The 12,629-nt window shown below is 55.3% G+C and overlaps 1 protein-coding gene across 1 annotated transcript in view; it reads left to right on the top strand.

The window, feature by feature from the left end:
- The first annotated feature begins 3,243 nt into the window (after positions 1 to 3,243).
- CDCP2 (CUB domain containing protein 2) overlaps positions 3,244 to 12,629 on the top strand; it is a 13,521-nt gene continuing 4,135 nt past the window's right edge. Inside the window, exons 1-4 of the mRNA XM_077779822.1 lie at positions 3,244 to 3,322; positions 6,208 to 6,555; positions 9,250 to 9,585; positions 10,475 to 10,828. Coding sequence (XP_077635948.1) covers positions 3,244 to 3,322; positions 6,208 to 6,555; positions 9,250 to 9,585; positions 10,475 to 10,828 — 1,117 coding nt within the window. The remainder of the gene's footprint in view (positions 3,323 to 6,207; positions 6,556 to 9,249; positions 9,586 to 10,474; positions 10,829 to 12,629) is intronic.

Raw genomic sequence — 12,629 nt, 5'->3', positions numbered from 1 at the left:
GTAATGCGGTCAGATCTGCGTTTTGGAAAGATCGGGGCAGAGAGCGCTTTGGAGGGGAAGGGAGCAGACAAGAGCAGAGGCACGCAGGTCAGGGAGGGGTTTGCCGTCGTCAGGCAGGAGCAAGGTGGTAAGCGTGGCCAATTGTGGCTTCACAAGTTGCCTGAGAGCCTAAAGTGGTCACCAAGCTGGAGCACGGCCCCTGTCCGTGGGGCTGAGGGGACAGGAGGCGGAGGCGGCTGCTACATTTCCAGCTTATGGGTTGGTGGTGCCACCACCTTGAATAGGAAACCCGGGCAGAGAAGCAACTATGGTGGGGGGAGGTGACGATGAGTCCGCTGTGGGCTTGGAGGGGCCCAAGGGGCACTCTGGTGGTTACCGCCGGTTGCCGGCCCAACAGCCCTCCATGCCTTGCTCTCTGCCAACCAAACCTGGCTTTGTTGTGGTAGCAATATGCCCATGGCCCTGCAGACCCTAGAGGAGGGAGAGGAGGGGAGAAAGTGAAAATAAGAAGTGTAGACATTGCTCTCAAGAAGCCTGGCTCTCACAGCCAGCAGATGGGTAGGGAGGGAGCTGGAGGGAAACACAGGTTCGTGGAAGTGTTTGTATCCCCACCCCCACCCCCCTTGATGGGGAGGCGTCCGTGTGCCTAAATGTGGATGGCAGAAGGAAAGCCAGGCAGGAGAGGCTGGGGACCCAGAGAGACGGGAGCTAGTGGAGGGTTAGGTCCCAGAGTCCGTGAGAGGGACAGGCTCTGGGCATAGGAGGTGGGATTGGCCTGGACAAGATGTGGAACCACGGTCCCTGCAGCTGGAGGGAAGAGGAGGGTGAGCACTTGGAGACAGGGTGGGAGAGGAAGGAAGGGGTTTCTGCTTTCTGTCTCTTTGGTTCTGCTGGAGAGGCTGGGGTCGTCCGCAGGGGGAGACTGGTGACCATCCAGGATGATGTCTGTGGAGGCTGAGAGAGCGAGCGCCACCCAGGGCAACACAGAGAGGCTGGGGACGGAACTGAGGGACCCGAGAAGAGGCTGGAGACCTGACCAGGGGCAAGCGCCGACTGCATGGTGGCGGGGCGCTGCCCAGCAGTGCTCAGGGTGCACCCGCAGGTGAGAATGCAGCCAGCTGGGCTTGTCCCGCGGATGTCATGACCCTGGAATCTAAGTCCACGATGGGGCTGAGGGGATGCCAGGTGTGGGGGCAAGCGCAGGGAAAAGAGACCAGAGGCTGCATGGAGTGTGGGAAGAGACGGCTGTTTCAGGGATGGGGTGAACATCTCAGAGGTGAGTGATCCAAGGGATAGCAGGTCGAGGGTGTGGTCGTGATGATGGTGACAGTCGTCTGTTCTTCGTGGCTCAGCCGATGCCGTCACAGCCCCGCCTGCATCTTGGGTTTCACCGTTCCAGGCATGCAGACAGCTTCTGCCTGCAACCCCCGTCCTTTGGAGCCATCCCTCGCCCCTCGCTGGAACACCTGCTCATCAACACACCCTCAGCTGGCTTCTTCTCAACCCTGTCTCGCTTCCCCACGCCCCTGCCTGTGCTTCCTGGGATCACCTCCTAAATAAGCTACTTGCCCTTGAACCCTTGTCACAGGGTCCTCCCGTGGAGCAACCCAAGACAGAGGCTCAAACCATTTGTGTATTAGTTTCCTCCTCTGTAAGACAGGGAGTCTGCGTGTGCCCATGAAACTAGAAGGGCGCGAGCAAGCAGACAGGAGGCTCACTTCTGGCGCAGTCGGTACTCCTGGCACAGGCCTGGCAGGCACAAGGGTGCTGCTCTCTCTCATACACACCGTGGGTGTTTAATAAAAGCTCCGTCCCCTCAGATGGCCCAGGACAGCAGAACCTTTCTGCCGCTGCCAGTCAGGCCCCACAGGTAAGCCGGTCTCTCAGGCCTGACCATTCCCGGGTGCTGTCTGCGGAACACTTTCCAGGTGGCCTCTCATGCTGGCAGCAAAGGGCTCCCCGGGGACCTCCCGACACAAGGACGGGCCACAGGCAACATGTGGTCTGGCAGATGGCCGTCTGAGCTCCTCTGAGGTAAATAAAAATCGTGCTTGCTCCCACGCGCAGAGCCAGGAACTGGCTAAGACTTCCCGTACACCGTCTCATCTAATCCTCTCAGCCAGTGACAAACTACTGTCTTTTCCTCTTCGTGCCCAGGAGGCCGGGCCTCAGACAGATCGGGCGACTTTTCCAGGCTGCTCCCGCCCGGCAGGAGAGGCAGAACCAAGATTCAGACCTTGCCAGGCAGACCAGAGCCCAGCCTCCTCACTGGGAGGCAGGAATGGGCCACGTGACCCTCAGATGCCCCGTCCTGGCGCCGCTCTGCACAGAGAAGGAGCTTTGCGAACAAGCCCTGGGCTGAACCCAACCAAATGGGGCTCCTCGAGGAAATAGAGGGATACTGTTTCTGGTCGGACACGGAGCCTTCGAGGGCATTTCTATAGCCCGGCTCCTAGCACAGTCATGTTGAGGCAGCGTTTGTGGGTCTGTTGGGGGAATATCTAAGATTCTTGGCCACAATTTATGCCGTGGCCCAGATCTATGATCGCATTTGGAGATACCTACTAAAATCTTTGATTCTGTTACTGCAGCTGCCTTCTTCCATGTAAAAGGCCTTTCCCTCGTCAGCTGTCCACTACAACCTCCTTCATTCTCCCTCTGAGCTAATCTGAACGTGTCTAAGGGATGCTCGTCCCAGTGGTCCCACTAATCAGGGACTCCCTTCAGCTCCCCCATGGGTGGGGATGGGAAAGGTAACACCCATGACCAGCCGCGGCATACGTCACCATGTCCCATTTCCGTGACAGCCCTATAGGCAGGGCCGAATGGCCCCACTGGACAGGTGGGTAAGACTGAGACCCAGAGGAGCCAGATGACTTGTTCAAGGTCACCTGGCAAGCTAGAGGCTGACCTAGAGTGGACACCAGATCTGCCGAGCCCCCAAACTCATGCCCCTTCTCCGTCACCCAATTCCCTTCCCTCCCCAAGCGGCTTCACTTCCTGATGTGGTGCGGACAATGCAGATCTCCGAATGTGTAAACCTGGTGACACTAGACCCGTCACCTTAGGGTGGAATGAAGGAAGCACCTGGAGATCGGCTTACTAATTCGAGGGGCCAATGAATTATTCAGGTCATCATTCACTTGGAGGCCCTTTCTGCCTCACCTCTCTTTCCCCTGCTCCAGACCCTCAGATCCTGGCCTGGCCCGAGCTCTACAGACCTGTGGGCACCCTGGTGAGGAGATGCTGGCAGAGCTGGGGTCCTGTCTGCTGCTGGCCGTGGCTCTGCTCAGCCCAGGCCCCAGGGCCCAAGCCATGAAAGGTAGGAGCTCCTGAGGGCAGGCGGGCTCTGGGAGCGGGGAGAGGAGTGGTCAGGTAGCTGCCAGGGTCTCCGGAGGCTTCCGTGTGGGAGGCCAGAAAGCAGGAGGCCATATGGGGGGCGTTGGCTGAGGTGAGGCTGTATTTGTTTCTGAGATGGGGGAAGACAGTATTTACAGGATGCCTGCCGGGTGTCGGATGCTTCACAAATACTGCTTTTCGTCTTCACAACAGACTTCCAGGTGGGTATGAGTTCTTATTTTATAGGTGAAGAAACTGCGGCAGAGAAAGAGGTTAAGTAACCTCTCCAAGGGGGAATAGTGACCAAGGGCTAAGGGAATGGCTCAGAGAACACCTGCAGGTTTAATGCTGGAGGAAGTCTTTGCTCTCCTGAGAGCCCGCTGTACGTCCCCACTGCCAGCCGGGTGAAATCAAAGTTCCTCCTGATGGCATTCGGTGGCTCCCAGGTTTGGCCCTCATCTCTATAATGCCCAGCCTCGGTTCCCCGTGTCTCGTGGGCATCCCCTGTCCCGGCAGAGGGTATGCCCCCTTCTGGAAATGCTTCCCCCTCAGAGCTTTCACCCCACTGTGCCTTCTGTCTAGAGGGTCCCTTTTCTCTTTTTCCATCTGAGGACATCTGGCTCATCTATCAAACTCCGGTCAAACACCGCCTCCTCCAGGAAGCCTTCCACATGCTTCTATCAGCCTCAGATGTCCCCTCGCAGAACCCTCTGCCAGCACCCGGGTCCCAGGTGGCTTTGTGCTGCTGCTCCAGCCCCGGAAACTGTGTGGGTCTGTCTGTGAAGCCAGGGGTGGGCGGGGGTATCACCTCACTGGCCTTCAAGGAGCGTGCATGTTACAGGGACTCAGCAAACCGCCTGCAGGGCCTGGTTTTCCGGCAGGCTCGGGTGGGGCTCCACTCACCCAGCTGGTGGCAGAGGTGGGCTGAGTACGCAGATGTCTCACTCCTTCCTGTAGGCAGAGAAGCTGGCTGTTCCCATTTCCCAGCCTCTGGGGCTTCAGTGGCCCTGGGGTGACCCTGGGGTCCCGAGTGGCTGGCTGATTGCTGGAGGACACGGCCTCCGCTTGTGCTGGCGCCTGGGGCCCCCTTGGCCACAGGAATTCTGCTCTAACACTCCCAGGGCTTTTCCTGTCCCGTGGGCAGGGCCGGGGGGAGGACAAGGACAGGCACTGGACAGAATGTGCCTCTGTCCTCCTACCAATAAAGGCATGAATCAGACACGGTTCCCTCCCCGGCCTGCCGCCGGGGCCAGCAGGGAGCTGACAACCCGAGCTGGGTGTACATCTGCAGCCCATTTGTCCCTGGTGCTCGCAGCCACCCCATTTCCCAGATGTGTGACTGAGGCTGGGGAAGGCTAAGTGACCGTGAGAGCGTTTGTTCCCGTCATTTCCTCCCTCCAAATTGTCCCCAACTAACAACCTTCTTGTTCCTCCTGGTCAGACTTGAGGATCACCTTCCCCGTGAATCTTGTCCCTCCTGTAGCAGTGCTGGCCCAGCAGGACTGGCCTCCCTCCGGCCCCCAGAGCCCCTGTGTGGCCACAGCACAGTCACATATCTTGGTTTTGTCTCATTCGCTGAGTGCCCAGCCCCTGACCCCCCCGCACCCCCATGCCACAGTGCGATCCCCAGGGAGGCGCCCATTCTGAGTCCGCACAGGCTTGGTTACATGCTTGTTGGCCTTTACGGTGAACAGAGCTAGGAAATTAAATCTTTTTTAGAAATAAAGATAAATCTTAAATTCATACTGTTTTCAATTCAAATCGAGGATCACAAATGTTCTATTTAATTTTTTAATTTTATGGTTGTATTGCTCTCCTCTTACCCTGAAAATCTTAGCTTCTATTGACATTAACATACGTGCTTTATTCCGATTTGTAAAATGGTATAAAATAGCAGTACTGACTGTTATTCAAATAGTAAGTCGAGCGAGTAATGTTTCAGATTTCTTTGTGGTTCATTTTGTCCTGGGGATATATCCCACTAGGAACATACAGTCAAAAAAGTGTATTTCCAGGTCATTTGAAGTCATTTTTCCCCATGTGAATATGCCTCCAACCTGATATATAGCTAAGTGTATTTGTTTCAGTTTGGAATATTTAGGGGTTACTTAAAAACGCTTTTCTTTTTTTGCCCATTTAAAAACTACATTAAAAGTTATTCATGATCATAAAGTCAAAATCATAAAACAAGTCTCACCAAAAGAGGTCTAGCCAGCATATGCCTTTTCCTCCCTCTGTTTACTCCATCCCCTGACAGAGAATCATTTTTATTAGTTTCCTTCCATTGTTTTCGTTTTTTAAATATAAGCAAATATGTGCAGATAAGAATGTACTTTTAACATCGCAACAGGCTGTGCACATTTTCGCTCAGGGTGGGGGGTATTATCATCTGTAATTTTTAAATTCCTTACCGCACATGTGTAGGGCCTGGCTTATACTTCTGTTTTATCTAGAATTATAGGTCCACCCCGACGTGCCCTATCTCCTTTCCCTGCTTTATTTTTCACCACAGCACTAATCACTATTCAATATGCTCTGTATTTTACTTACTGCGCTTATCATCCGGGTTTACCATCAGAATGTAAATTCCATGAAGGCAAGAATTTTTGTCTGCTCTGCTTCTGCTGTAAGCACAGCACCTTGAACATTGCTTGGCACTCAGACGAGGTTTGTTGAATGAATAAAAGAATGCTTGATCAGTATTTGAGGAATAACCGAATGAATGAGCACACATGGGCATACATGAGTGAATTTAGGGTCAGGGCCTCATGCTCTCTCACTCCATCCCAAAGACCCAGCTTTGTGGTTGGGTCCACCCCCCACCCAGGACCTCAGCACTGACTGAGCCATTCTCCCCTCCTGCCCCAGGTGTCAAATGTGGGGGTGTGCTCTCAGCACCTTCCGGAAACTTCTCCAGCCCCAACTTTCCCAGGCTCTACCCCTACAACACAGAGTGCAGCTGGCTGATCGTGGTGGCCGAGGGTTCCTCAGTGCTGCTCACCTTCCATGCCTTCGACCTGGAGTACCATGACACCTGCGGCTTCGACTACCTGGAGGTCTACAACGGGGCCTCAGGAGACAAGGGCAACCTGCTGGGGAGGTTCTGTGGCCAGGTGCCCCCGCCGCCCTTCACCTCCTCCTGGCACGTCATGTCTGTCGTCTTCCACTCAGACAAGCACGTGGCCAGCCGAGGCTTTTCCGCCGGCTACCAGAAAGGCAAGGGGGACCTGGCCGGGGAGAGGGTGGCCCTGCAGGGGCAGGAGGGAGGAGAGAAGTGGGCTAAGGTGAGACTTGCAGCTGTTCTGGAGCTTGGGTGACCCTGCTGTCACAGTTCAGAGGCAAAGGCAGCCTCTGGCTGTGGTCATGGTGGTTGTGGGTCCCCACCTTTACGACAGTAGTCCTGGGAGTCCCCAGGAGGGTCTTGCTGGACTCTTGTGCTTGGTGTCGTCCTTATCCCACGCCATGGCATCAGGACAAAGGAGAGGACACCATGCTCTGGGGATGGGCCAGGGACCCCGCCCACCCTACCCCAAGTCCTCTGGAGTATAAGACGTGCATAATCTGTGTGGGGCTGGTGACACGCTCCCTCCCTAAGTCTTTCCTTTTTTTTTTTTTTTAATGTTTATTTTATTTTTGAGACAGAGCTTGAGAGGGGCAGAGACAGAGGCAGACACAGAATCCGACACAGGCTCCAGGCTCTGAGCTGTCAGCACAGAGCCTGGTGCAGGGCTCGATCCCACAGACCTCGAGATCATGACCTGAGCTGAAGTCGGCCACCCAACCGACTGAGCCACCCAGATGCTCCTCCCTAAGTCTTTCCCAATGCCTCTTATATTGTAGGTCCCTAGCCTTCCCTCCTTCAACCAGATAGAAACCTGCCCCTTAGTCTAGTGAGGGGGCAGGGCCTTCTTCTCCTTGCCTTTTTCCCTGACTCATTCCTCCTGTCTCCAGGCCTCTCTGCATACACTCACACCTCCTCCCTTCTCCCAAGGCCCAAACCGAAGGCCTAAATCATGTTAGCTCAAGCACAGACAACTACTGAGGCTCCTGGAGCACAGGGTCCACCCACAGCAATGGGGGGGCTCAGGTGGGACACCGCTCCCCGAGCTGGCTTTAGAGGCACAGAGTTGCAGAATGCGAAAACACAAAAGTCACAGACTGATTTCATCATAGTTTGGGAATTTTAGACCCTTAGGTTTTTTAAATGTTAAGGTATTGAAGTCATAATACCAGGAGCAATGGTCTCCAACGTTTAAAACCAGGAGTACCTGTGGAGCAAATGGAACCTTATGTTAGTCCCTTGTACCTAAAAGAGATAAAGGCAGTATTTTATTGGTATGCCTTTACTGTATTTTGTAAGTTCATGTATTTAACATTTGCTTATTATATGTCAATCACAGAAACCGTAAGTCAATATTGATGGCCTCCAGTGAGTGAAATTTTTATATATGACCGGTGACTGTGGACACTGTCTCTCGGTACATGAAAGACGGTCTGAACACAGCATAAGAGTGAAACTTGCACCACAGGCTGGCAGACAGATGCCCCTGTGAAGCCCCAGAGCCTGGATTGAAAGCCTGGGCTAAGGGCGTTCGTGTTGAAAAGGGTCTCACAGACTGTCAGAACAGTCACATGTCTCCTGTCACACACAGTAACCCTGAGAGCAGAGAGGGCATGTGCCTTCCCAAGCTTACAGGGCTGGGAGGGGCAAGGAGTCCCATCCTCAGCGGCCGGGCCCAGGGTAGTGCTAGGGTCACAAAGCCATGCCCTGGGGCGAGATTCTGGAGTCTTGGGAAATACCAGCGCTCCCCTCCCTGCTGGTGGCCTCCAGCTGGTCATGCCATTCGTCATCACCCACCTCCGGATTATATCGGCCGCACTGGCTCCCCAAGGGCTTTCGGCAGCATCTTAGACTCTGCGTGAGGTTGGGTCTGGTGGAGCCAGCTGGGCAGGTCTTCTGACCTCTAATAGTCCCATGAGGCTCAGGGAGGCTGGGTCACTTGCCGGGGCCACACTCCTAAGAGAAGACAGAGCTGAGAGGACACCTCAAGCCTCAGACTACAAGCCCATCTTTATCTACTTCATCAGATCCTCTGTCCAAGCCTCAGCTTGTTCTTCTGTTACAGAGGTTTGAGAACGTTCCTGAACTCACGAACCTCAGGCTCTGTGCCCCACGGGCCCGGTAGGAGGGGACAGTGAGAATCACCAGGTCAAGTGCCCAGGCTCTGCAATCAGGCAATTCCAGCACTCCCTGTGACCCATTGGGTGAGCTGCTGTCAGACCCCCGCCCGTGTTCCTGGGGCTTTGCCACGTCAGCGGCCCCTGCTATGTCCCCATTTGAAGGCTTCCTCTGAAGTCTCGGTTGGTCACCCCTATCCCCAGCAGCCCTCGGCCTGGGTCCTCAGGAGTTGGCGTACAAGCGCCCCAGCTCCCCTTCTGTTGGGTGACATAACTCTGAGCTGTGTGCCTGTCATTATTCGCCAGAGTTCCCCAACAGGGCTTGGCAGCTGGCTTGACAATGCCCTTTAGTGACCCTGGCTCCCTCATTCCTCACAAGGGGCCTCTGTATCTCCCATAGAAACTCGTGCTCCAACCCTTGTCTTAAGGTCTGTCTGGGCCAACCCAAACTCCCCCAGGTAAGTTACGTTCTCTGTGCCTCCATTTTCTCGAGCATAAAATGGGGAGAACTATCGAGCATTCCTCTAGAGTGATGGTAATGGTGTCAAAAGACCGTGTAGGTGCTAAGTGCCAGGCCCAGGCCTGACACTCAGCAAGCACACAGTGGATGGTGACGAGGTTCCTGTCCAAACCCGTGGGAATGGCACATTGTGGGGTGTCTGGTTCCCAAGGGCAGGGGTTCAGGGGGTCACGGGGAGGAAGAAAGGTCAGCTCAGGAGGGCTTCCTTGCAGATGTGTGTGGTGGTGTCCTGACGGGCCTTTCGGGGGTCCTCACCAGTCCTGAGTACCCTGACAACTACCCCAACAATGTGGAGTGCCGCTGGGTGATCCGGGCTGCCGGCCCCGCCACCGTCAAGCTGGTGTTCGTGGACTTCCAGATGGAGGGCAATGAGGAGTGCACCTATGACTACGTGGTCGTCCTTGGGGGGCCTGGCCCTGCCCGCGGGCATCACTACTGTGGCAGCACCCGACCCCCCCCCCTTGTGTCGCTGGGTCACGAGCTGCAGGTGGTCTTCAAGTCCGACTTTAACATTGGAGGCCGGGGCTTCAAAGCCTACTACTTCTCAGGTAGAAGGGGCTGGGGCCACCCCTCAAGTCCTCTGTGCATGCTATGCATGTCTCTGCCCGGCCAGTGCCACGGCATAAACCTGTCACCTCCTCTATGAAGTCTTCCTGATTGAGTCAGAGTTAGTCCCTTCTTTCAACTCCCTCAGCAATGATCTAACACTTCTCATTTATGTTTGTGCTTTGCACGTTGATCTCCCCTGACCGTGAGTTCCTTTGGGTCTGTCTCTGTACCTGCCACATAGAAGGGATTCAATTAGTGTTTGTACCAATGAATGAATGAACTCTTCACCGCGAAGTGAACTAGACAGTGGAGGAGATGGAGAAGGAAATAGACAATGAAAACCTACCGTGATCAGTGCTAACAGTAAGGATCATGGATGACTTCCTGGAGCAGGAGAGAGTTGAGTAGTGTTTTGAAGGAGTTAGCAGGGGGCAGGAGGATGGGAAGGGTATTCCAGATAGAGAGATCAGCATGTGCAAAAGCACAGAGGAGAGAGAAGGCTTAGTGTGCTTCTGTGCTAGATGTTTGGTGAGGCTGTGAGGTAGGGCTGGGTGGGACAGTCAGAAAATGAGTGAGATCAGGTCATGAGCCACCTTGTCTGTCAAGTCCGAGTTTGGACTCCACTCTGAGGACAAGTATTAGTCTTGTTATTGGAATTCAAGGCCAGGACTCGTGGCCTGCCAACTGGAATGACAGTCCCAGCTCCCAGCCAGTTTGAGGTTAAAGCAGGCTTTGGGCTCACTTGTCTGGTTTGCTGGCCACGGAGCCCACGATCTGCCAGGGTGGTTTTAGGACCTTCGTGGCACCCGCTGCCCCAGCTGTACCGCAGAGGGTGACAGTCCCCACCTTCTCATCATTGCTCCTGCTGCCCCTCTCTCCCCAATCCAGGAGAATGCCAGGAGGTGTACACAGCCGTGCGAGGCAACTTCTCCAGCCCACAGTACCCCAGCTCCTACCCTAACCACATCCACTGCCACTGGACCATCCGCCTGCCTCCTGGCTACCGGGTCAAGGTGTTCTTTCTGGACCTGGATCTGGAGGGTCCCAGCAGCCTGACCAGGACCTGTGACTTTGACTACCTGGCGGCCTTCGATGGGGCCAGCGAGGAGGCGTCCCTGCTGGGGAACTGGTGTGGCCACCACCTGCCAGCACCAGTCACTTCAAGCCACAACCAGCTTCTGCTTCTGCTGCACACAGACCGCAGCACCACCCGAAGGGGCTTCTCTGTGGCCTACATTGGAGGTCAGCTGGGGTGGAGGGTGTGGGTGTGCTGATGGGGGAGGGCATGGGTGGGGTCCCAGGTCTTGGCAGCTTCCTCCCTCCAACCCACCAGCTGGTCTCCTCAGCCTCTTCCCGTGTGGCTGCAGTCCCAGCTGCCTTGGGTCCTCTGACACCACGCCGGTGTGGCCCTTGCTTACTCCCGCTCCCACAGGGCCCTGCCTTTCCAGTTTTCGACTCCATGATCCTTAATCCCCCTTGGGCCCCTGGCCTCTCTTGAGCTGTGGCTTATCCTATGTATCCAGGGGTAGCACACAAAATATGGCCATATTATTTATGATGAGCAGTTGGCATAACCACAGAGATGCTGACAGGTTTTGCTTGTATGGGTCATAAATCCTGACTGGCAGGGGCTTGCACAAATGGCCTTCCCCCCCTCACATCACAAGCAGTCCAGAGCCAGGCGGCTGCTTTGTTCGTTTGGGGACTTAACACTGTCTCAGCCAGTATCTCTGGAATGCTCTTGGCCTCATGATGGCAAGACGGCTGCTACAGCTCCAGACATCATGTCCATGTTCAAGGCTGGAAGAGGGCAGGGGAGATGCCAGCTACAAATGTCCCATTACCAGGAAAGCAAAAGCATTTTCAGAAGCTCTGAAAAGACTTCTTGGTCTCATTGGTTTGAACTTGGGCAGACAGCCATGCCTATAGCTACAGAGGCAGCTGAGGAAGCTGGTCCTGGGCTTTTCCGGCTTCCATCGTGCCCATTCAATACCCCAGCCGGCAGCACCCATCATCTCTGTTCTCTTGGCATCACCTTCCCTGGGTCACGGGCCCAGAAATGCCTGTGCTCTGCACCCATTTTGCCCTCTGCCTGAGTCAAGTAAAGCTCCTCATTGTGCAGATGTGGGAAGGAAGGTACAGGGAGAGGGAAGACCCCCGCAGTCACACAGGCTGTGGGGGCACAGCCCAGACCAGAACTCATGCCCGAGGGGAGGGCGTCAGGGCTGAGCTCACACAGACCAAGGCCACATCCAAATGCTGCCGTTTACCGGCCATCCAACGGCCTCATCTGTACAAGGGGTTGATAAATGCCCCAGGCAGGCGGTCATTCAGATGAAATGAGGGAAAGAGGTCCCCGTGCCTGACTCCGAGGGCGTGCTTGCTGAGGGTGGATTTTTCCTGTCATGCGTCTCAGGCCTGGTCTGCATGCAAAACATCTCCCCTCGGTCCTTACCCCAAACGCAAGCGGTGATGGGGAGGGAAATAGCAGAGGCTCAGTGATCTAGGGGCAGCAAAGTGAGCTGGGCAGGCCCACCCTCCAGGGCCTCAGGCGGCTCCATCCATAAGCTAGGGGAGGAGAGCTGTCCCTTGTTAAAGCAGCCCCCTTCTAGCATTTCACTCGGGAGAGCCAGGTGCCATGCGATCTGCCACAGCCAGCCGGTAAGTTGTCTTCCCTCCGCGGGCCTCGGTTTTTCCACCTGTAAAATGAGGACCCTGGCTGAAGGATCTTTAAGATCCCCCTTCGGCTCTGATAGTCTTATTTCTGGGCTTGGGTCCTCTCCCAGCTCTGTGGGATCCAGGACCTTTTCCTTTTCCTTCCGGTGCCTCCAGAGACTGGGGGTGGGGCAGCTNGGCAGTCCTCCTGGACCAGGCTCCAGATGTGGCCCAGGCTGCAGGCGGCCTCCCGGCTGGAGGACAACCTCAGCATCAATCAGGGGTGACACACAGTTCAGCGCCACCGAGATCATTGTGGGAGACGGCGGGCCCATAAATCCCCGACTGCCCAGACACCAGAGGCTGAAATATGTCTGAGGCATTTGCT

This window comes from Crocuta crocuta, unplaced genomic scaffold, assembly GCF_008692635.1.
Source record: "Crocuta crocuta isolate KB4526 unplaced genomic scaffold, BGI_CrCroc_1.0 scaffold168, whole genome shotgun sequence".
Lineage (NCBI taxonomy): Eukaryota > Metazoa > Chordata > Mammalia > Carnivora > Hyaenidae > Crocuta > Crocuta crocuta.
Note: the sequence above shows the minus strand (reverse complement) of the source record. Positions and strands in the feature narration are given on the sequence as shown.